This window comes from Cibotium barometz, chromosome 32, assembly GCF_041138505.1.
Source record: "Cibotium barometz isolate CiBa-2024 chromosome 32, ASM4113850v1, whole genome shotgun sequence".
Classification (NCBI taxonomy): Eukaryota; Viridiplantae; Streptophyta; class Polypodiopsida; order Cyatheales; family Cibotiaceae; genus Cibotium; species Cibotium barometz.
The window spans coordinates 31,713,639-31,739,666 of NC_141077.1; the positions used below are offsets into that span (position 1 = coordinate 31,713,639).

General features: G+C 44.6%; 1 protein-coding gene across 4 annotated transcripts in view; it reads right to left on the reverse strand.

The window, feature by feature from the left end:
* Positions 1-26,028, reverse strand: part of LOC147620093 (uncharacterized) — a 61,635-nt gene that overhangs the window by 15,456 nt on the left and 20,151 nt on the right. For 3 of the 4 annotated variants that reach the window (XM_086772267.1, XM_086772270.1, XM_086772271.1), the window contains exons 2-4: positions 24,543-25,133; positions 23,757-24,364; positions 8,717-10,061 (exon numbers count right to left, since the gene is read on the reverse strand). In XM_086772267.1, the coding sequence (XP_086628393.1) occupies positions 8,717-10,061; positions 23,757-24,364; positions 24,543-25,133 (2,544 nt within the window). The remainder of the gene's footprint in view (positions 1-8,716; positions 10,062-23,756; positions 24,365-24,542; positions 25,134-26,028) is intronic. The other variant, XM_086772268.1, reaches the window with a different exon arrangement.

Below are 26,028 nucleotides of genomic sequence, written 5' to 3' on the forward strand. Positions count from 1 at the left end.
TCAAAGAGACCACCCATGGCTAATGCAGACTCTCCATGATGCATATTCAATGCAAGGCTGGAACTAGCCCTTGTTCTACCTGTCAATGGAGCTACAAGTTTGCTATCTTGCAAAGTTTTCAGCAACCATCTTGGCACCGACTTGGCTCTATCTATGGCTGTTTGCTCTTCCCTGACAAGATCTTGAACTTCTTCCATAAAAGGGAGTCGAATTGCTGGCTGTTCCTGTCATGATCCTATGTTTTTCTCTTGACAGTATGCAGGTGTGCATGGGGACATGGTGGACATTGTGAATGGCACCAGTCTGGGGCCAAGTGATTAAAGTCCTTTCTCAAAATCCATGGGAACAAAGGGGTTTGGAGGGGACAAAGGTTTAAAAGCCTTTAAAAATAAAAGAACCCCTTTTAGGGGATAATCGTGGCCCTTATACTATTATTGGGGCCTATGCTTCTTTTGGAGGGAGTTGAGCTGAAGCTTCAGGCGTGTGTGCTTTTTGGCGACGGAGGGCTGCAAGCGCAAGGTGGGACTACTCTCTCTCTCCCATGCATGGAAGGCGGGCACGTGTGCTCGACTGCAGCAGTCAGGCTGCAGCACACGGGCTTTCTCTCTCTCTTTGCAATCGACTGCTGGACGGGCTGGACTGCAGGCGCACAGGGCTGAACAGCACATGGACACTTTCTCTCTCGTACTAGAGCCGGCTGCAGCTACAGTGCACAAGAGCTTTTCTCTTGGGAAGGCAGGTGGCTGGCTGCAGAAAACAGAGGGCTGAGCAGGGAGCGTTGGGTCCCAGCTAGACAGCAGCGGGCAGGTCTGCAGAGCGGGCTGGTCGGGCAGGTGCAGCTTGGAGGATACAGAGAAGGCCTTCGTGAGAGGAGGGGATTGGCAGCGTGGAGAATGGATTTTAGGGGCTGTTTTTAGAGTGTGTGTGTGTGTGTGTCTGTTGGTGCAAGGCTGAGGCATCTCTCTCTTTCTCTCTGGCACATGGAAATGGAAGAACTTGGAGATTTGCTGCTCTGAACATTCGCACACATACGTCACATCATTGGCGACCTAACAGCCGAGAGGCTCCTTTCTCTCTCTCTCTCTCTCTCTCTCTCTCTCTCTCTCTCTCTCTCTCTCTCTCTCTCTCTCTTTGTTATGGAAAAAGCACAGGTTTTTACTGTGGTAAACAGCCCTGAATTTGGCACCATGTTTGGATGGTGTCTCTGTGGCTTTCTCATGGAAACAGGCCTATGGTTTATGGGATACATGTCTTTGGTTTCAGATGGAAACAAGTCCATGGTTTCTTCAGGAAACGTGTTTTTGGTTTCTCCAGGAGATACGTCACATGTAGGCAGTGGGAACAGGAATGGACACATGTTTGGTACAGCCTTGCTGCTGATTGGACAGGGGTTCGAGAATCCATGACTGAGATGGATAGTACCCTTGGAAGGCAAAGAGGGTTGGTACAGGTATGTCAACTGTATGGTTTGCTGTGCTATGATGTGAGTTCTCTTTTGGGAAACAGTTTGGAGTCTTTGTTGTAGCAGGGAGCATTAGATGTGTCAGGGAGTAGTGATGTTGTTCATAGGGTGAGAGGCTATGGATGGTTGTGGCAGCCCTAATCATGGGAGAAAGCTTCTGTATGCAGAACTCAATGCGAAAGAGTCTTTTGATGTGAACAATAGCTGGAATTGTTTGTGGATGCCGAGTGGACAAGAAGCCATGAGGCAGGGTCTTTGCAGGCTTCCCGAGTTCTACTGTGACGGCTGAGTTTCCAGCCTTATTGTAATCAAAGCTCTTATAATTAATTAAAGAAATACCCCAAGGGACGCAACTTCGTTTTGGGGCCAATCTGTGTTCGTGTACTATTTGCAGGAGCACTCTAGCTCCCCCTGTTTGTTCTCCTTTTCTAGGTCTTCAAAGGTGTTGAAGTGTTTTGTGTGCAAATTTGTTTTCGCAATGCCCTTTGGTTTCGTTTGAAGACCAAGGCCTGTTCACAAGGTTCCGTTGCTGGGACATCATCAACTTTCTCAAGTAGGCGAGCCCATGGTTACTTTGGTCGGGACAATCGCCAACTTTCCTAAGGGGGCGAGCTCGTGGTTGTCTCATGAGAGTCACATCAAAAGCTTCCACATGTGGAAAGTGAAAAGGAAGCACAAGAGGCAATGCAAGACTATGTGTCTTTGCCTGTATGAGGTGAAGAGAAAAAGCTGAAGATGAAGCTCAGGAGAAAAGACACCAAGGACAAGAAGTAGTCGGCCAGGAACAAGAAGCAGTTGAAGTGTTATGGTGCAAAAGATGGTTTGAAGGCTATGGCTTTTGACACTTTGTCACCGGTGGTATCTTCACGGAGGCTTCATGGGTTCGGAAGGCAGCTTCTTTCTATGTTTAACAGTGGTGATCTACTATGCTTCATCGGGGACTTGTGCTTACCACTTGGGTGGAGTACAAGCAAGTTTTGGGTGCCTGAGGATGTATCAGATGAGGCTCAAACGGAAGTGGAGGAACTTGATGAGGTTCTTATTCCCGAGCAGATACTGGCACATAAGGAAAGAAAGGTACAAGGTAAAGTTTCCTGTCGCTATCTTGTTATTCACCGATAGATACGAAGTGGATGGAGGAGGGTGACTTTGCAGATTCACCTCAGGTATTGCAGCTTTATCTTGATGCTTTTGAGTTGGAGCCGACTCTTCCTATGGCTCATTCACGTTCAGCAGAGCTAGGGTCTGGAGCATTGCCTGATGGGTAGCACCTCCGCTCCCTTCTTGCAGACATGCTCAATTGTCATCTAGGAGTCGCTTGGTGACATCTTTTTGTTCACCCGAAGGTACTGATAGCTGACAGTACATCTGCTTATGGGACTCTATGATATTGTGTATTAGTCACATAAGATGGTACAGTTCGGTATGGTTCACAGTCAGCCGCATCATGAACTATAACTGCAACTATGGATGGTTTTTGCCTTTGGAACTAAGGTATGACTGAGGAAGATTGGGACATTGATCTTTGTCATATGGTTCTGGTTGTTCTTGACCACAGGATTGGTCAATTGGATATTGAGATTGATGCTATTTGTGGAGCTGGTCTCCTTTGAAATGGCATGGTTTGGTTGAGCTCAAAGTCTGCGGCAACCTAAGCTAACACTTCGAGACTCTATGGAGGGCGTAAGTCTTGCGAGCAATCCTAGAGTTGGTTTGGTTCATAGATATATGGATCGAACTCTATTTGTGTATGTATGCATACACTTTCTGAGGTATTATTGTATTCTGGTGCCATTGGATCCTGGTACCCTTGGGAATACATGGGTAATACTATGGATTGTGTGGTGTGACGCATGTATGTTGCTATGATACATCAGGTACTTTACTATGTTCATGGTGTAGCACTAGTTGTGGGTCCTGCGGGATAGCCATAAGAGGAGTGGGTAAAGCATCACCAGGGATATATATGGAAAGTACCTAGTGTATGTATTGGTTGGATCCATGGAGTGCTTTCATATGCTCATGATGTATCACCAGTTGTGGGTCCTGTGGGATGCCCATTGGCATAAGGCTTGCGAGTAGCCCTTAGACTGTTATTTTAGAGTAGGTAGAGCATCTTGAGGAGCATATTGTTTGCGAATGCATATATGTGTCATATGTATGCATGGTTTTGTTTTTGGCTAACACAAGTTACGTGTTTCCACTTGGTTTTAGACTTTTGCTGCAGGTTCTGAAGGAACAAGAAAGAGTTGTTTGTCACTTTCATGTGACGGTGTGGCCATATTGTGCAGGATGATTGTTTCATCACCCAGATGCACTAGAGGGCCATTTCTTTTGTCATATCGGGTGTCTTTGCTAATAGGAATCCTTACTGTGCCATTGAGTGGAACCGAGGACGCTTGCCATTTTTCAACGGGAGGGTATGTCATGACCCTGTGTTTCTCTCTTCACAGTATGGAGGTGTGCACAGGGACATGGTGGACATTGTGAATGGCACCAGTTTGGGGCCAAGTGATTAAAGTCCTTTCTCAAAACCCATTAAAAGCCTTTAAAAATAAAAGAACCCCTTTTAGGGGATAATCGTGGCCCTTATGCTATTATTGGGGCCTATGCTTCTTTTGGAGGGAGTCGAGCTGCAGCTTCCGGCGCGTGTGCTTTTTGGCGAGACAAGGGGGCTGCAAGTGCAAGGTGGGACTGCTCTCTCTCTCCCACGCAGGGAAGGCGGGCATGTGTGCTGGACTGCAGCACGCGGGCTTTCTCTCTCTCTCTTTGCAATCAACTGCTGGACGGGCTGGACTACAGGCGCACAGGGCTGAACTACAGGCGCACAGGGCTGAACAGCACTCAGACACTTTCTCTCTCGTACTAGAGCCGGCTGCAGCTACAGTGCACAGGAGCTTTTCTCTTGGAAAGGCAGGTGGCTGCCTGCAGAAAACAGAGATCTGAGCAGGAAGCGTTGGGTCCAGCTGGACAGCAGCGGGCAGGTCTCTGCAGAGAGGGCTGGTCGGGCAGGTGCAGCTTGGAGGATACACAAAAGGCCTTCGTGAGAGGAGGGGATTGGCAGCGTGGAGAATGGATTTCAGGGGCTGTTTTGAGAGAGAGAGAGAGAGAGTGTGTGTGTGTGTCTGTTGGTGCAGGGCTGAGACATCTCTCTCTTTCTCTCTGGCACATGGAAATGGAAGAACTTGGAGATTTGCTGCTCTGGACATTCGCACACATACGTCACGTCATGGGTAACCTGACGGCCGAGAGGCTCCTTTCTCTCTCTCTCTTTGTTATGGAAAAAGCACAGGGTTTTACTGTCATAAACAACCCTGGTTTTGGCACCGTGTTTGGATGGTGTCTCTGTGGGTTTCTCATGGAAACAGGCCTATGGTTTATGGGATACAGGTCTTTGGTTTCAGGTGAAAACAAGTCCATGGTTTCTTGAGGAAACGTGTTTTTGGTTTCTCTAGGAGATAGGTCACATGCAGGCAGTGGGAACAGGAATGGACACATGTTTGCTATAGCCTTGCTGCTGATTGGACAGCGGTTCGAGAATCCATGACTGAGATGGATAGTACCCTTGGAAGGCAAAGAGGGTTGGTACATGAGTGTCGACTCTATGATTTGTTGTGTTGTGATGTGAGTTCTCTTTTGGGAAACAGTGTGGAGTCTTTGTTGTGAAGCACGGAGCACTGGATGTGTCAGAGAGTGATGCTGTTCATAGGGTGAGAGGCTATGGATGGTTGTGGCAGCCCTGATCATGGAAGAAAGCTTCTGTATGCAGAACTCAATGCGAAAGAGTCTTTTGATGTGAACAATAACTCGAATTGTTTGTGGATGCCGAGTGGACAAGAAGCCATGAAGCAGGGTCTTTGCAGGATTCAAGAGTTCTACTGTGACGGCTGAGTTTCCAGCCTTATTGTAATCAAAGCTCTTATAATCAACTAAAGAAATACCGCAAGGGGCGCCACTGCATTTTGGGGCCAATCTGTGTTCGTGTACTGTTTGCAGGAGCACTCTAGCTCCTCCTGTTTGTTCTCCTTTTCTAGGTCCTTAAAGGTGTTGAAGTGTTTTGTGTGCAAGTTTGTTTTCGCACTGTCCTTTGGTTTCGTCTGAAGACTAAGGCCGGTTTACAGTTCCACATGTTTTACATGAGGATTTTCTTGTGTAGGGGCTGGCTGAATCCCCCCTAATTGCAATGGGTAATAGCCCATCAAACATGTCCTGTATGCTTGTATCATTACTTTTATACAAGCTGTACATGGGCTGTACTAAATTTTCAGCAAATACCACGTCTCTACTGACAAAAATCTTACGTGTTGTTGGATTATAAAGACGATATCCTTTGCTCTCATTGCTGTAGCCCACAAAAATGCATTTCATTGCTTTATCATCTAGCTTTGTTTGGAGTTGTTCTAGCACATGTGCATATGCCAAACACCCAAATGTACGCATATAATCCACTTTTGGCTTTCGGCTATACCAAGCCTCAAATGGTGTTATGATTTTCAAAGCTTTTGTTGGACACCTGTTCAACACCTGAGTTGCACACATTATAGCTTCCATCCAAAAATTGTGAGAACTTTTGTGCTTTCACCATACATCTTGCTATCTCCATGAGAGATTGGTTTTTCCTCTCAGCTACACCATTCTGCTGCGGTGTATAAGACACAATACATTGGTGTTTGATGCCCTTTTGAAGCATATAATCCTTGAATGCATTTGACATGTATTCTCCACCTCTATCTGAGCGGAGTGTTTGGACTTTACATCCACACATATTTTCAGCCATTGCTACAAAGTGTCGAAAGCATGTAAACACCTCTGCTTTTGCTTTCAAGGGGTAAACCCAAGCAAACCTGGAGTAGTCATCAATGAATGTGACGAAATAAAGATGCCCCCCTATGGATGGTGTCTGCATTGGACCACATACATCACTGTGTATGAGCTATAATTTACTTTCAGCTCTAACAGCTCCATCTCTGGGGAATGGTTTTCGATGCATCTTTCCCAAATCTTTTGGAGACTCAAGAGGCGGCATATTATCAACCATATGATGCTTCTGCAAAAATAGCTCTGCATCATGCATTGCAGGAGTGTGGGCAGCCACTGTATTTGCATCATAAGTACGCTTGTCATAGCTGTCCAGCTTATACACAAGCCTTTGTATCGTGTTCCAGAAGTGACTATTTCATAACCCTTTGATGGGTCTTTTACCAAACACTTCCCATCTTCAAATTCAACCTTTAAACCTTAGTCGTTTATGGCTGAGACAGAGAGAAGATTTTAATTTATCCCTCGAACATACAACACATTTGTCATACATATATTGGCACCATTGGCTGCAACAAGTATGACATTGCCAATTCCCTTTACTGGATATGTGGTATGATCTGCACATGATACAATGCGGCCATTTGAAGCATAAACCAAGTGTTGAAATACATCTTTGCATGAAGTGATGTGGCTCGACGCACCACCATCAAAATACCATGATACATCCTGTCTGTCGGTCAGATGCAATGCAAGACATATCATTGTTTGAAGCACTTGGTGTGTCACTAGTGCATATGACCAAAAAAGTGTCCTCTTCCTGAATTACATTAGCCGATTGATGTGCTTTGTCATCAGAAGAGTCTGCTACTGCATTGCCTGCATCTTTCTTTTTCTCTTTTGCAGTCCGCTTTCTACATTCATCAATGTAGTGGCCAGGCTTATGGCAGTAGTGACATTTGCCCTTCTTTTTAGGCTTGTTTGCATCCCCTTTGTCAGACTTTTCACCACCAGAAGAGGGCTGTCCATGACAAGCCTTACTAGACTGTTGTCCCCCATGCTTAAAGCTCTTTGCTTTACCCTTATCCTTGGCTGTAAATGCCTTGTCTCCACCACGGTTGCTAGATAGGTTTGCTCTTGTTTGCTCTTCCTACAAGCGTAAACCCACCAGCTCTTCAAAAGTGACGGGATCACCACCTCCTCTCATAGAGAGGTTGAGAGAGGTGTGAAAGCCCAAGTAGGAAGGTGGTAAAGAATGGAGAGTGTTGGTGACCAGCTGTCTGTCAGGGATAACCTCATCAATGTTGAGCAATTGTTCCTGCAAATCTTTCACTTTGGTGAGATGATCTGACATGGAGTCACCCCCATCCATAGAAAGGAGATCCAATTGCCTCTTCAAGTAGGCAACTCTTGCCTCGTTGCGTACCTGATACATTGCTTGCAACGTGTCCCATGCAAGCTTCAATGTCTTGTGAGACCAAATGTGTGGAATAATAGACTTTTTCATTGAAAGGGCTATCAAGGACATGGCTTGTGCATCCCTAGAGTCCCATCTTCAATGATTATTTGCATGAAGTTAGGCAGGGTGGCGCATGTATTGTCAGAGTACGATGCCTAGTCCATTAAGTAGGGGCATCTCGGTTAGGGCTTGCTCGTGAGGGCCTCCATCCTGGGTTTGATGAAAGAAACTCGTGATGGTGCATTGTGAGGTATCTGGGGTCTGCCTCTATGCCTCCCTGCATAGCTGTGTCTATGGTACTGTAGCTCAATCAGAGTCCCAGGCATCACTGGTCTTGGAAATCAATGAAACCTTGCTCGTATCACATAGTACACTGGGCATCTACAAAGATAGTGCTCCTCTGTCTCGACCTCTAGTGAACAGAATCGGCAAATCCTGTTCTCTCTGGCAGTGCCCTCTGCTCGCCCAAACTCCACCCTCAGGCAATGTGATGAGACTCTGATGTGGCCGATCGCAATCCTCATGGCATGTAACATGTGTCTAGAAAGATACACAGGCTTCTGAATGAATCCATCCTCTGTAAGCCTCACAAAGTGATCCCCGGTAAAACTGCATCTTCCTAGGAAACTGCTGTGGATCCAACCAAGTGACATGGGTCTGAAGAGCTTGGCTTGGATAAGTTGGTTAATGTCCTGGCAGGTGAGAGGTAATAGTGGTGCATCCAAACCGTAGTGGAATAGTGGCATGCAATCCATATGAAGCCTGTGTGAAAGGAACCACTTCATAACCTGTTACCTTGGCATACCAAACCTTAACATGTCCCGTCTCGGCTAGTCACCTAGACAACTCTAGTGTCAATCAAGGGAGCCAGCCTCTGTCCAGGGTATTTTATTTTATTTTTTATCTTGATAAAGTCTTACAAAAGACCACAAGGGCCTATGAGACCCATGGTGATATAGTAGAGTTCATGGAAAGGCCAACCCTTGCTTTCATCTGAAATGTTCAAAACAGAACAAACAGTGTAATTAAATCCTCACCTTCAATCAGTTGCCCATCTTTGAACTGCCTCCTTCCATCCGTCATGGGCTGAGGTTCCTTTGCATTTTGTTCTGTGTACATGTCTCTAACGTTGTTATCCAGGTGCAGAGTTAACAGCTGATGGACTTCACGGAAAACCAGCTCCATTCGCTTGCAAAAACCACATGATGGTGTTGTAAAATGTACTAAGACATCCCTCTTCCGAGAAAATTCCAGTTCTTCCTTGCCTTTTCCCTGAGACCCTTCAAAGTGTGGGTCTGAAGTATTTTCTGTCACCCGAGATCCCAATACCATTTGTGAGAAAGTTTCTGCCGTAACACGAGGAACACCATTCACTTCATGGAAGTCTCGGTTCACAAATGGAGGCTGGACCTGTTTTCTAGGACTCTGTGGTGCAGGTTCTGAACGGTAAGTCCTTTGAAGGGCACTTCTGGCAAACTGATTTACGAAGGCTTTCAAAGGCAAGTAGCTCATAGACTGATTATTAATAGGAAATACAAACTGCCCACCTTCAGAAGGATCAAGGATGACAAGAGATGGGTAAGGCAGACCAGGTAAAATCATGTCCTTCAATTGATCCTCCCCATCTGCAAAAAAATAGGACAGGGAGTTCTCATAACTTGGATCTCTGCTCTCCTCTTTCTCCATCAGCCTTTCTTCATTAACATCTGATGTCGAAAACTCTCTATCTTTTCCTATCAGTTCAAGAGTTTCCCGCCCAACAGATGGGTGGGGGTTGGTGGAGAGGGGAGATCCCACGCCCATGAGGAATGGGCGGATGACATCAGTGTCGACTTTTCCCACAATTTCCCCTTTCTGTACCTCATAGATAGCATCATTTTCTGACAAGAGCATCCTCTTAAGATCTAAAGCTTGAAACTTTTGAGATAAAATGTCTTGTAGACTAGCTTCTATATGCATCTTTTCTTCACCTTCTAGCAAAATCTTCAAAACCACATTAGGGTCCTTCCTGTTCAGTTTGTCTTCTTCACTCCCTCGCTGATACATTGAGGATTGCACAGCATTAGCTGAAGTCCCATGGCTTAATAAACCTTTTAGGTTGGGTACACCATTGGAGACTGCCGTTTCAACTAGAGACTTCATAGAATATATCCCATCTGTACTTGCTTGTTTTGCTTCAACGTTTGAGTCTCCAGTTGTAAGATCTTGTACCTCAAAATTCTCTGGCCCCACGTATTCCCTGGCAACAGCTTGAAATGCTCTTAAAGCCTCCCAACTCTTTTTGCGAACTTCAAGTGATGGAGATGCCCTATCGATGAAAAGGATTACTGAAGGAGTTCTGTTGGAAAAAGAAGAGTGATGATTGACCATATCTCGATCCAACTGTAAACAGTTAAGAATAGGACAAAGTCAAATTGCAAGTTAAATAAGAAAGCAAAGATTTTATACAGTTTAAGACAGTTAACAGTCAAGAAACAGTACATGGCTGAACCTGGGAGTTGATGTGCACAACAAAGGTTTCCCAGCTTCCCAACATATCCCCCAGGTCTTCTCATCCCTCCTCATTGCCTAGTCGTGTGATTTAGTCTTCTGGCCCCATATTCACATCCATGCCTCCTCTCCAGAGCAATGGTTTAAAACTATAGATAACCTCGGTAAAGGGTCTCCCAGCATCCCAACCCTTCTCCTCTCTCCTCAGCACCTTGTTGTATGTTTTCCATCCTCTTCTAATCCCCTATTCACCTCCTATTCTCTTCTACACTACTCTTTTGAAACTACAGATCTCTTTAGTGATGGATGCTTTAATCCAGCAGACATTAACCATTTCTCATGGAGCAAGAGCTTGAAGAGCTCTTCCAAACATTAACAATCCTACAGCAGCATGCTTTCGTTGAATGGATTCATTCATCAAAATAGCCATCAGGATAGTTTAGGTAGGATCCTTTGCTCAAGAAAAGAACATGGATACAATAGAGCATATCCACTTCTTGCATTCATATAACTTGATCTTTGCAAGGGCAGATGTCCATACGAGAAAGTTGGTCGTATAGAGACTGGAGAGACATGTGAACGAGTAGGCTAGTCATAAAGGAGGTAATATTTTGACTAAGATTCATGCCTTTTTTGGGTGTGTCACATGATGCTATTTCATTTAAGGAAGACTCGCCTGAAGAGGCATTATTGTTATGTACGTGGAGCTAACCTAAGGGTTAGATTGGCTAATCTGTGGGTTAAAAGGGCCAAAAGATTAGTAATATGATTATAGTAGCTAAGATAAGGGGATTCTCATTGACGAGATCCTGGAGGATCTCCAAAACATAGGACATGCACAAGATTAGTATCCAAATTAGAATTTCACAGGCCAGCTCATAGATCCAAGACATTGGATCTCCCCCAACCATAAGGGCTAAGACTCCATCCACACAATTTCACACCAATCAGCCCTAACATCCCATACCACCGGTCTTGCCCTAAGGGACCATCGATAGATTGTTTGCGTCAAGCATGGACAATCTCAAGTGGATTGCATCCATGCCATCCTGTCACATGACAATACAATAATCCACTATGTAGGTCAATTCCACTTATATAAGTTATAAATAGATACAAGCCACTATGATCGGTCTGCTTACTAATCTTTTGGGCCCTCCATCCCACATATTAGCCAATCTAACCCTAAGATTAGTCTCAAGTACATAACATATTTCCCCTCTTCAAATCCCTCAATCATATAGAAGCTTAAATCTAAGCTTCTATTCCCTGAAAAGCTCATGTGACCTCAACTCATGTGGAACAAATAATAGAATCCTCAATTGAACCAAGCTAAAATTCTCAGTTCCTAATCTTTCTTTGAGTCAACAACCTTCGAAACTTCAACTCTTAAGAGCAACATCTCCTCTGCACGGATCCCCAATCTACCAGCCAAATCAGGTGAGATAAAGTTGGCTCTAGCACCTGTGTCAAAGAAAATCAAAGCATTCTAATCTCTAACTTTGCCCCATGCCCTGCACAACTCAGTCACCTCGCCACCTGGCTGTTCCCCAACAAGATCAGGAACTAACCCTACAGAAGGCTTTGCCTTTCTTAGACTTGGGCTCCTTTAGTGTCAGAGTGCTTTTGGGACTTACGCTTGGGACAATTGAAAGACATATGTCCCTCCTCGTCGGTACAGAGGAAGAATTTCTTAGTATCCATCAAAGCATCTCTCTCCTCATGGGTTCTCTTGGACATTGGTAACTTCTTGTACCGCTTCTCTATAGGCACTGTTGCATCACCCGAAGCATGCCCTGACTGTTCAGTTTTCTTGCTTGTGTTTTTGTTGTCCTTAAATCCAGATGAAACTCCAGTGAGTAACACATTTGCCGTCATGGCATTCTCTATCATTTGCGACATATTTGTTACTCGAGTCTTTATGCAATAGTCACGCACTTCCTGTTTAAACTGTACCCAAGTAGATGGTGCTATGCCCTGCAAAAGAAGAGTGGACCACCATTGCAATGCATTGCCCTTGAGAAAAGTCGCGACTTTTCTCACTTCTCACTTTCGAGGATTTCGTGTAAATCCCACCAGAAAAGGCAGCGTCAAACTGCTGTAAAAAGGTAAGTGGCTTGAGCTTGTCCTTGGCCCCACTAAATGTATCAAATTTTACTATAGCTCCGCCTTCCTTATAATCCTTCACCTTACCCATAGCCGTTAGATTATCGTAACGAAGTGGCCTCACAAGATTGCTACCCCCTGCATTCATGCCCATCATAGGGTCAACATTGCCGGTTCCCACACCTGGCATACCATGCATTCCTGCTGATCCCCCCATGTTTCCAAACATACCACTATGCATACCGGGCTGCATGCCCCCATACATGTTTCCTTGCATTCCGGGCTGCATGTCCCCATACATGTTTCCTTGCATTCCGGACTGCACACCACCATACATATTGCCTTGCATACCAGGCTGAAAATTAGCTCCAAAATTCCCTTGCATTCCCATGCCTCCTTGAGGGTAACCCCCAGTCATAGATTGGAACACGGAACCACCGCCAAAATAGCCTAGATGCATAGATTGTTGCGGAATAGGTGGCTGTCCGAAAAAGGAACTCTGTGGGTTTGCACCATAAGTGTTCTTCATGTTAGGAAACTGTCCAAAAGCAAGATCCTGTGGGAAAGCACCACTATTGCCCTGAGGTGGATTCCTAGAACCCACCTTCTTCTCCTTCTTCTTAGGCTCAGAAGGGGCTCTCATAAATTCAGCAAACTTCTCACTTTGCGTGAGCTACATAAGCACATCCACTGTCCCTGCCAAACGAGCTTTAAACTAGGCATCACCTTCCTCTTTACTTGGCATGTCTTCTGGCTACTTACATCCTCATATCATGCATCTTCTACAGCCTGTTCTCCTGCAAGTACATCCTCAGATTCAGTCCTCTCAAGAGTGGTCTCCTGCTCTTCCTCATCATCATAAACATAGTCATCTTCAGAGTCTGACATCTCGCTGAAATTTTCAGCAATGGCTTTCCTTGAAACAACCATGAGCTCATCCCCTCAAGAAAGTTGATGATGGTCCTGACAACGGAACCTTGAAACCGGCCTCTAGAAGAAACCAAAGTGCGGTAGACTAGCAGTCACCCAAATGAAACAAATAAATAGGAGCTAAAGTGCTCCAGCACAAGAAAGAGAATGACACTTGTTGGCCCCAAAGCTTGGCGCCCCCTTCGGTATTTCTTTATTCAATTTCAATGGAAAAGTTTAAATGATTACAACATGGCCATTCATGGCTCGTATGTCTGCAAGTCCAATCTGCCAATCCTCTGGACCTCTTAGCATAGAGGTTACACACAGCTTTGTGTCCCAAGAACACCACACTGTTATCTCCTCTAATCTGCTAAGTCAGTGCATCCATGAGGCCTTGAATATGCATCTGACTGAACCATGCCACAAACTCAGCCATGAAAACAGTCCACAAACTCTTCCAAATCAGTCCACAATCTTGCCCTGTTTCCACCCTCTGAAGAACTACCAAACCCTTCCTCTCACAAAGGGCCAGAGAGAACAACTCTGGAACAGTCATGAGCCAATGAAAAGAGAGACTCAATATGACATCTCCTGCAGTCCCACCTGCTCACAAAAAGAGAGAGAGAGAGAAACTTACAGTCCTTGTGTCGCTTTTCACAAGAGAGATGCGAGGAAAAGCCTCGTTCAGTCTTGCCCTCTTGTCTTGCAGCCGGGAGAGAGAAAACCTGTGAGAGAACCTGCTGTCCAGCCTGTATTCCCCTCCTACAGCCCACGCTTCTCAGCTAACAGACAGCTTCTTACAAAAAGCAAAGGAGAGAGAAGAAGCTTCTGTAGGCGCCTGTTTTCTCTGCAGCACAGCAGCCAGTTCTGTCCTCCAAAAGCCAAATAAAGAGAGAGAAAAGATGGCCTGTCTCTGCCCTGTAGCACAGCATAGCAGCCAGCTTCAGTCTCCTAACAGCATGCGTAGAGAAGTATTAGGCTGCCCCTGTAGCCTCAGTAGCACAGCCCCGCCTGCTGTCCTTCCAAAAAGCCAGCCTATAACCAGCAGCGCAGACCCCTTGTAGTAGTTTTTCCCTAGGCCAGAATTCAGCGCTGCCTGCCAGCCCCTTTTCCCAAAAAGCATGAGATGGAAAGAGAGAGGCGTGTGCTCCAAAAGTAGAGTAGCCCCCCATAAATAGCCTAGGGGCCACTCAAGGTTATAAAACCTTCCTAGGGGGCACCCAAGGTTATAAAACCTTTTGAACTTTAATTCTTGGCCACCAAAGGTTATCAAACCTTTTAAATTTTAATTCCTTTGTCTCCTTCACACTTGGGGTTGTCCACACATGTTTCCTTTTTGTCCGGCCACCCAAGTATGAACATTTAAATATATAACTTGCTCACCGACCACCATGCTCACACTTATGCTGCACCCATTTCACAGGGTCATGACAGTGTCCTGTCTAGAACACCTCTCATAGAATGACTAGAATGAGCTGCAATCTCTTGTATTCCAACAAGGAAATCCTAACTACACCTAGATACATACATTTAAGTTCTAAGTTTCACGGAATTTGGGCTAGTACCCATATCAAAACATAAAGTAGCTTTTACCAATAGTCATATGCTTAGTACATCTTAGGCAACTTCGATCATAAGGATTTACTTCTCCCTATCAGATGGTTCATTAGAGACTTATGCATGCAACATCTCTACCAAGGTCTCATTCATCCTCCTGTTTGCCCGTTAGATTGAGAATAATCAACAAAAACTTATACTCAATCAAACACTGACTACTTGAAGTAAGGCAGACTGAGGGACAGATTTATTGCAAAGAGAGATTTATTGCTTCCTAGTATCATTTATGACTTGCATCCCCGCAATAAATTTGTACCCGTAGTTATATCATTGACACGCATGTCAACCATAAATAGTGAGCCAGAATCAACATATAGCAACACAGCTTACTCCATAGGATTCATGGAAATCCTAACCTAGCTCCTCGTTCCCAACAAGGGACTCTATCTGAATTCACGGGGCGAAGAATCCTAGGGAAACAAATATTACCAAGAAAAGTGTCGTACTGATTCTCAAAAGAAACAATAGATCCCATCATCACAAAGTTTCAATTGATCCGAGGAAATTCAACCTTTCATCCTTTGAATCACCCCAAAACAATGCTTGATCCCTAGCCCAGAGATCAAATATCCCCTAATAATCAAGTTCTCTCAAAAGACCCTCTTCTCAAATATACTAGACTCTAGTGTCTCTCGTCTCAAAACAATGAGAGAATCCATAAGTGCTTCACAAGCGCCTAAAGAGACCTGGGTTGATGGTGTCACAGTTCACCATTACTACCCCTTGCCTTACACCAGCCACGTGTTTTTGTTCCATCTTTCGGGAATGATGCTCGTTGCATCTTGCCCAAAATGCACCCTTCACAAATATATTTGACAACATTTGATGCTAAATTGGGCTTGAGCACACATGTGAACCAAAGGTAACATGGAAATCAGATAATGGCCTACTTGTGTGCTCAACACATACATATTTGACAACATTTGCTACTAGACTAGGCCTGAGCACACATGTAAGCCCAGTGGGGCATGCCGTGACAAATTCAACCACGTGTCCAAGAGATAAAGATATAGAGAGAGAGGGGAGAGAGAGAGAGAGAGGGAATTGGGATCTTGCACAGTATACCACAGTGAGCAGGGAACAGGCCCCGCCCCTTTCACAAATTTATTCACGAACAATCCACGGGCCTTTCCAAGCCAGGACCAATACAACCAATAAATACAATATGAAACAAATTTTTCTATGTAGGACATCCAAGTCGATGTCGAGGCACAAGATCTCTGATGTCGAGCACACCACGGGAATGACCCACAATATCTCTCACTGGGATAGTACCAGATCCAAAATCCAAATCCAAGTCTAGATCCAAATCCAAGTCCAAATCCAAAGTGCAAGTTCCAATTCCAAATCCCAAGTCAAGTTCCAAGTCCAAATCCAAATCCCAAATCTCAAAGATGGGCGGCGGCGGCAGGAGGGAAACTTGGTGACGCTGCACAGTGGCGGTAGCAGGAGGCGGCAGCCGACGATGGCACAAGGCGGCAGAGGCGTGTAGATGAAGATGAGGGCCTCCTTGCTCTCCACAAGCTTGATGTCCAAAACAAGAGGGCTCTAGCTTCTTTTATACTTGGGGAGGGCCTTGCTTTTTGCCAAAAGCAATACTTTATGCTTTGCTTTTCTCTCTTTGCTTTACTATTTTAGTAATAATAAAATATTGCTCATCTTTTGCCAAAGTTCTTGATTTATTGCCTTTCTAGATTTAGGGCCTTTCCTTTTGGCCCGAGCTGCTTTTTGAAAAAGAGGCTTTTAGCTTTTTGATCCAGCTCAGTCCCCTCTTTCCAATGCTGCCCTTGACTCGCAGTCAACTAAGTTTGACTTTTTGCTTTTCCTTGCTTTATGAGCAAAGACAGTCCTTTCTCCTGAGGCAACGTCGTGAATCCTGTTTCCATGCTCTCATCAACCTCTCCATGTGTCCGGACATGTTTTCCATCATGTGAAATGGAGCTAGGAGGGCCAAATAGTTACATTCCCTCCCTTCTATATTGCAGTTGTCCTCAATTGTGGACTGTAAATGTTCCAAGTATATCCATATGTTCCATGTATATCCATGTGTTCCAAGTACATCAAGTACATCCATATGTTTCAAATATTTCCCAGTACTAGCCCTATCGAGTGAGCTTGTGCATTTGGTCTTTCCCCATATCTGTGGTGTCATCTACTCATCTGGCAACATCTCTATGCCTTATCTTTGACGAATGGTTTTGTTCTAGATGGTACTTCTTCAGGACTTGTCACATGTGTTGCATATGCATACTTACCTTCTGCAAAAACTAGACAAAAGCTAGTCAACAAACAAGTATGCATCATTCGCGTCTACTCGGTACTTCGGTACTGGCCAGGTAGTCTAGAGCCCAGTGGACTATCACATGCATAAATCCAAGCATTGTCCACACATCAAAAACAGCACACAAAGTCAAAGAAATTCAAACATACATCGGTATGCAATGCACAAGTAATGATCCTCCTAGTCATGGACTGTCCTGTCTGGTTTCATAAAAAACCGTACTGAGCTATCTGGCTCCTGAGGGAAACCCCTCAAACTATCGCTCAAGGCCATCTGGTCACTAGGACCATCTGAGAATTCATCAATAGTCATCTGGTCGCATTGACCGCCCGACTATGAAATCCAATACAGTCATCCGGGCCATCTGGTCGTAATGACCGCCCGACTGCTAAGTCCAAGATATCTGGCATCGTTGTCGTCCAATGGGTCATCTGGCATCGTTGCCTCCCATATACAAATCTTGCTCCTTGGGCTTTCAAGCATCGTTGCCACCCAAAACTAGAGCATGTCCAATTAACCATTATATAAACAAGATAATGATCAATTCCATTGCAATATGAGTATATACAATGAAGAGGGCTAGAGGTACAATCCCTCCCTCTTAAACATGTCTTGTTCACATGAACCCTCTTAAATCTATCTTGTTCACAAGACTTCTATGCCTGTACTTCAAATACATCTCGACCAACCGCTTCCTCATAACCTCGAAGTATCTTTGGATAGTCCTTGAAGTACTCTTCTAGCATCCAAAGTGTTAAGGGTTCTCTCTTATTGAAATAGACGTAATGAATGACAGATACTCTTTTCCTAGTCCATGCAAGCATGCGGCCACAATGTCATCATCCTCAACTCATACACTGATGCTACCAAGCTGGTCCACAATACTGCGTATCTTCAAGACATAAGTCTTGAATGTTTGAGCTCCTATGGTCAACATCAAGTAGCTCTTGCTTCAACTGAAGCTTGCGTGCTTTCATGCTAGTTTCAAAGAGTCTTGCAATGGCATCCCATGCGTCTTTTGTACTTGTCTTATCCTGTATGTGCCCGAGGATACTATCCTTAACGGTAATGGACATGTAATAAATAGCTTGGTGCGTCTTCTTGACCCAAGCTCCCACCATTCGATCGTTTGCCGTGCATGCGGGCTTGGCTTCAGTGCCATCAACAATCACCAACAAATCTTTTCCAATTAAGAAATTATTGATGCAAAATTTCCATGCTTGATAATTGTTCTTACCCAACTTTTCACCTGTGATCACCAATACATTCATTGACGATTCACTCATACATCCACATCCACATACATACATACATCCGTATCTACATTTAAGCACACCATAGCCTAAATTAATGATAATTAACTATCAAAACTAATAAACAAGTTTATACTTGACGATTATGCTAGTTTGTAACAAAGTGGAATGGTCTCGTATGAATAATGGGCCCAAGGGCAATTGACCGTGCCCATGGACAACACTCATGATAGTGTGAAATGGGGGTCATGTATATAGGTCTCATACATTAGCGGTCATCTCCTGTCTTTACCATATTACTCAGTGAGGGCCTCTGTTGTGGGTGTGCCCGCCCAGGAGAGTTCTCCATTTTCCCATGTCCTTTTCCCTGTTTCTGGTCGTGGGGGCTGTCGTGTGCTGGCCGACTCTTTCTGTGCTGGCCGACTGATGCTTTTGTCCTGGCCAACTGTGTATTTCCCAATTGCTGGCCGACTGGCTATTTCCCAATTGTGCACGAGTGGCTGCTGTCGGCTGTTTTTGGGCTAGGCAATTTGTTGTACAAATCAGCATGTAAAGACTGCCAATCACACCCAAACTTACTGCACAAATTCCCTATGCATCAATTGCTTCAAAAGCATATACCAACCACTACCAATTTTAGGCATAAAAAGCATCAAAACCAGCATTTTTGCTTATTAAAAAAAAACAACCTCCAAATACATCAAATCTGCAATTTTTTGTTGTCCATACACATTCTGAGCATTTACATTGCATCGGTGCATTCACAAGCTTCATGACTTATGTCCAGTACCCACTCCTGTCCATTCACAGCCCGTCAAGTTTGAATTTTTCTTCAGCAATACACTGCTGAATTCACCCACATCATTCAATTGGCATGAAGAAGGGGATTAGGTCTTATTGAGATTCTAAAAAAGCTAGACTTAGAAAGTCTAAAGCTAAGGAGCACAAGGAATCCAAGCTTGCCCCTAGATATTATGGACCTTTTCAGGTTACAGAGAAGATCAATGATGCATACTATTGGTTGGACCTTCGAGACCATTGGAGAATACATAATGCCTTCCATGTGAGCCTATTGACGCCATATACGGGACTGCCCCCAAAGGAGCGTGTATTGGAGGATCCACCAAAGCTCGACGAACAAGACAAAATCTTGCAACTGGAACAGATTGTATTCCATTCTGTAAGGAAAAGAGGAAAGACAGTGGTTACAAAGTTCCTCTTGAAATTTAAGAATTACTCGCAAACCGTCGTTTAACGACCTCATTCCACTTATGGTAAGCAAGGAAATGTGTTTGGTCAAGGAAGGAGTGCTTGCAAGCACTAGTAATGCCTCAGCAATGAAGCAAGAACATGCATTGGCAGCTAGTAGCAATTGTGGTAGAGGTCGAGGTAATGCCTGAGGCCAAGGCGGAGATCTAGGCCATGGAAATTGGCAACATCAGTCTGAAAATCAGCAAGCAAACCAGCCCCAAAGCGGCCCATTTCGAGGTAGAAATGTGCGAGGCAGGGGGAGCAATAGAGGCCGTGGTGACCAGCAGTAGGCTAGGAAGCCTGGATCGTGCAATTACTGTGGTATTGTCAATTACTATGCTTATGAACGTCGCAAGAAACAAGCAAATATATGGTCAGGCGAACTACCTGAAAATAACTATGTTGCAAATGATCAATCTCATGCCAGTGAGTTGCTTGCTATGGAGCATGTTATGGGTATAGTGCATACATCATGTGATGAGTGCTATGTGGATTCTAGTGCTTTGAATCATATGCCACCCCATGCGGAGTGGTTCACAAAGTTAATACCGGTTAAGCATGCTTCATATGTATATACAGGGGATGACACAAAGCATGAAATTACGCATACAGGAGATGTACCAATCAAATCGGTAAGTGGCAAGAATCAGACACTTGGGGAAGTGATGTATGTACCAAGCATTTCAAAGAATCTCGTGAGTGGGACAGATGACTGAGAGGGATTATGAAGTTCGGATGAATAAGTATGGCTGCAAAATACTTGACATGAGCAATAATTTGTGTGTTGTGGCTCACGGAAAGAAAGTAGGCCGCATGTTCAAACTTGATGTTGTTATGTTTGACATAAAGGTTGAAATGTGTGCTCTGTCCAATGCCCAGATCTCAGACATTGAGACGTGGCACAAGCGAATTGGGCACATAAATTTCCAACGGTTGAGCAAGTTACCTACGCCCGGTGTGGTAACCGGAGTGCCAAAAATTAGGGTGACAGGTCCTTCATGTGTGTGCGAGGCGTGTCAATTTGCCAAACAATCAAGAAAGCCATTTTCGATGGAAGGCAAGCAAGCTCGATGCATTCTTGATCTCATTCATAAAGATTTTTGGACGGCTTCTCAATCTGGCATGAGCTGGCTGAAATACTATGTTTCTTTTGTTGATTTCTTGCGGAAGCCTTGGGTGTACTTCATGCGAGAAAAGTCTGAAGTCTTTGGCAAATTTCAGCACTTTAAGGCTGTGGTGGAAAGACAGACAGGCATGCACATTGTTACCATCCGTTTGGATGGAGGGGGATAATATATGTCAAAAAAGTTTACCGCTTATCTGGATTTGCATGGCATAAAAAGGCAGGTTTTGTGTGCATATACACCGCAGCAAAATGGTGAAGTGGAGAGGAAAAACCAGAGTATTGTGGAGGCCACACGAGCATTATTGAATGAGAAACACATGCCTAGACACTATTGGGCAAAGGCAACACAGCATGCAGTGTATATTATGAATCGGATGCCTACCGCGGCAGTTCACGAGAAGTCACATGAGGAGGTGTTTACAAGCAACAAACTGCATGTTTCTCACTTTAAAGTGTTCGGGTGTATTTTCTATGTGCATATTCCGGATAAGAAACGGAAAAAGTTAGATCCCAAGGCCAAAAAATGCATATTTCTTGGGTATGCATCAGAGTCAAAAGGCTACAGGTGCTACAATCCGGTGACAACAGAGCTACGCATTAGCCGTGATGTAGTTTTTGATGGGCTCAGTGCTTGGTACAAGCCGGCTCATGTAACCTTGGATACAACTGATGATATGGTTGACGCACAGGCCTATGGACAACCAGGTATGAATGCATCATCGGCTAATAACGGAAGCGGAGTTACACAAGCTGGAAATGTAAACCCTTGGTAGGGCAGGTTACGAAGCAATGTAAGGCAACCAAGCATGGTTCAAAATCCAAGAAGTATGGCTGATCTTACTGCTGTAAATCAGCCACAAATCAGAGTCTTTAGCGGCACTGTATTGGCTCCGGTGAGCCCGCCATCACACGGAATCGGAAGCACTAATATGCAGCCTGGTATGGATGTGTATCGCAGCCCAAACGTGACATCTGGTACAGCAAATTTTACGGAGCAAATGGGGCAAGAAGCGAGTCCCAAGACTACACTGTGTTATGTCACGCATGTCTACTCGGATATTGATGCCGGTATATGCAAGACACCCAGGAAGGGACATCTTGATGCTGTCAGGAGGATCATGCGGTATGTTAAGAGTACTTTAGCTTATGGATTGCACTACAGAGCTGATATAGAGCCAGAGCTTTATGCATACACGGATGCCGATTGGACAGGTAGTGCAGATGACAGGTCACAAGAGATTGACGTCAGGTTATGTATTCAGCCTGGGGAGAAGTGCAGTTTCATGGTCATCAAAGAAGCAGCCTATAGTTGCATTGTCTTCCATAGAGGCTGCGTACAGAGGGGCAGCAGTTGCGTCATGTGAGTCATTTAGATGTGTACCCTGTTGGCACAGATTGGCTATGATGTGGTGGACCCAGTATCTCTTTATTGTGATAATATTAGCAGCATCACGCTAGCTAATAATCCAATGTTTCATGCTATGATGAAACACATAGAGGTCCACTATCATTGAAGATTCTGAGCGGAGCCATTGATCTCCAACATGTGTCTACAAAGGAGCAGGTTGCAGACATATTTACCAAGGCATTGCCCCGGGAGAAGTTAGAGTACTTCCACCACAGTAGGGGTACATTGCTTGAGTGATGCAAGCTCAAGCACTTAATTCTCCTCGTGACTTGAGCTTGAGGGGGAGTGTTGAGATATCAGGCGACTCGCCTTTATCCGCCAGCCACATAGGCAGAGCACAGTGCATGGTGAATAAGCAGGACACGTAACCCGCGTAGTTAGCACTCATATTTTAGACATATTTTGTACCGCATATATTAAGCCTCAAAAAAGGAGTAATGGATGATAACACACTGTTACATTGCTCACCGCCAAATTTATCATCTCTCTCTCTCACATCTGTTTTTTGCTGTGTGTGTGTATGTGCATGATACCTGCCAATCTCTTGACAGAACACAACAGACCACCAACAGTGGCATGGTGGTGATGAAGAGGGGAAAGCTTGGGAATGAGCAGGCGTGCATGTGTGAAGGGGGGTATCAATTGGGCACAGAAGAAGTGAGATAGGTGAAAAGTTTAAATAAAATAGGAAAAGGAGAATGTGGAAGAGGGTTTGGGGAGAATGGAGAAAAACTAAGGACCTTGGCCTGTCCTCCTTGAGCGGAGCGCCAATACAAGATGACCATTATTTGTCGGCGGTCCGTGCATCCGATGAGCTTGACCTGGAGACTGTTGGCGCCACACGGACACCATGGTCCAAACCTTCTTCAAACTTTAGCTCCCTTGGACCATGCTCTTGGGGAATCCACAGCCTGTCAGATCATCCCCAATCCTGCAGGACTCCTGTGTTCCTAAGCCATGGTCACCCAATCAATAGTGAGTAGGCTCCCTTGATCTCCGGTAAACGGATTACCACAAAATCACGCAAGAATGCGGTGCCTTGGATCATCACCTTGACACCTTTTACCACCTTGGATCACCACCTTGACACCTTTTACCAGACCAGTGGGAGTTAGCTCTCTCAGATTGGCCATCTGCACACAGAAGTTGGCCGGCTTGGTAATGTGGAAACCACAGCCTGAATGAGATTGACTCCTGACCCACCATCCACAATGGCACCAGAGAGTGGGATGCCATTGATTCTCACTGTGAGGCGAGGACTCCGGTAACCTGTAAGAGACGTTCCAGACTGACCTATGCCCATGCAGCCTGCTATGCACCCATCCTTGACAAGTGGTCACCCCCAGAGTTGCGACAAGGGGATCACACAGAATAACACACTGCAGCTCTCTCACACATTGAACAATAAAGACAAGATGACAGACAGCGGAGTGCACAATACCCAAACTTCGTTTCATTAACCTCTCATCACTGTTACAGGGCTACTCACTGCACCGTGCACACTTCGACACAGCAGCAGTCTACCTCAATGTCAATGAGAGAGCAGCTTGATACACATGTACACATGTAAATCACAAGGTTCTTTCTAAGTTTGCACACCCATGTTAGCACTGCAGGTAAAAAAAAGGCTTACCTCAGGTACAAGCTGCTCTGAATTAGAGATAAAAGCATCCACCGCTTCATTCTCAACGTAAAACCATGGTGTGTGGGGCTGATCTAGCATCCGCATCATAAGGAACCATGTATAGTGTTGCATCCTGCCAATGCCCAATTCAAAAAGAAGACGTTTATCTCTAATGATACCAAAGTCCATGCGCTCGGGAGTGAGAACATAAGCCCTAGCAATCTTGGTCAAGTTTTGATACAAAATTGCAAAACGTTTGTATTCTGTCTGATTACAGCCATGGACCTGACTCAAAACACTACTTCTGATGCTGTTTGCAGACCAACTTTTCTCATACTGATCGGCATAGTTGGACTTCATCACGAATGAAGCACTTGGGTGACTCCCTAAAATTGGAGAGTTCCACAAGGAAAAACGAGTCTCTGGTTCACAGCTCATGGAATGATGCAACACATCACTCTTGCTGCCTGGATGGTTTTCAATCAGAGAGGCACCATATGAGCTTGAAGTGGCCATTTCAGTATCTTCAGCTACTAAAATTGTAGATGCTTCATTGAGGTCCTCCTCGTCATCCTTGTCTAGCTTCTTCAAATCAACTAGAGCTTCCCCCTGTAAAACTATTTACACAGTAAATTCAAAGCTTTTATTGCATGCGCATGAAAGAAAATCAGTTCTACTCTAGCTTCCTTCATCATGTTTGCACATGCACGTGCATGCACAAGAGAGTGAAATATACATTTTGACATGTTCAGAAAGCAAATATTATTGACAAAACAAGAAGGAGAATGTACATACTATCTCCTCCACTTGAAGACTGAATCTCATACTTCTCAACCTTATGAACGCCTTGTTGTTGCAAAGCTTCAGCCCGTCCCAAGTCATTTCCAGCTTTGTGTTTTTTCTCATCTCCTTGACTCTTATTTGGAGACAATGATTCAACCGTGAATTCTGTCTTGTCCATGTTATCAGAAGTTGTTGACCCCGATGGTGTATCTTTAAGCACTTTATGTTCCTCCATTTTACCTAGTTTCTCCGCGTAGTTACAAATATCAAACAGCATAACAGCCTTGCCCGTAAACTTCATAAAATTCTCCAATTCTGACATTGACTCTAGCCTCTTAAAAGGCAAATCCTTAGAAGTTATGGAAATTCCCCGATGGATGGCTGCCAAGATGTTGGGTACCTTAAGTTTTCCCTTATACTTGAAAGGAGTTGAGTGTCGATAGAATGTTAATGCAGGGGATTTCCTTCTTCCAGAAAGGGCAAAGCCTAGGTTTTTATCAAGATTTACATAAACAACTCGTAGCTGTACCACAAGATGCAAATTTCCATCTGCTTCTATGGACCTTACAAGTTCGCTCATAATGCTTCTTGATTCTCCACACCCTAAAAACATAAATAAAGATACAATACTATTAATATCAATCCTCTCTCTCTCTCTCTCTCTCTCTCTCTCTCTCTCTCCAAACATTGTATCAGATCCACCATGATGTAACTTTTTGGTCTCATAGGTCATTATGGCCTTTTGAAGACGTTAATATAACATTTCATTTCTCTCTCTCTCTCTCTCTCTCTCTCTCTCTCTCTCTCTCTCTCTCCCCCCCCAGAGGACCTTGTCTTCATGCTTCAGCGACCTATGAGGGATTTCATCCATCGAGGGCCCATCTATACCCTCACACATTCATGAGCCTCATGCGCCCAGAGATGTCTTTGTGTGGACACTTTCGTCCCCTCCCCTCTTAGAAGCTTCCCAGGTTTCCCATGTTTCCCATTTTCCCATGTTACTCTTGATCTCTAGATCTATAGATCTTTAGATCTTTCCTAACTTTTTTCCATTACACACCACTGACATTTGTACTTCATCTGACCAGATTATTTGTAACTTTAGGTCTCATAGGTCATTTTGGCCTTTCGAAGACGTTAATACAGATTTCATTTCATTTAATTTCTCTACACAAGATCATCTGTTGATCACATGTATTATCCGATGTTTTCATTTTACTTTTCCTTTCAGTTTTCCATGGCCCAGTATATCCATGGTATCATTGTATTACTTTTCGTCTCATAGGCCCTTGGGATCTTCCGTAGACTTTAATATAACTTTCTTTCTTCTTCTTTTTTTCTTTCTCTCTCTCTCTCATTTTTATTTTTCCTCTCTCTCTCTCTCTCTCTCTCTCTCTCTCTCTCTCTCTCTCTCTCTCTCTCGCATCTCTCTCCCCGTCGCCTCTCTCTCTTTCTCTCCCCGTCACCTGCGCATCCTCTCCCCGTCGCTTCGTTTTGG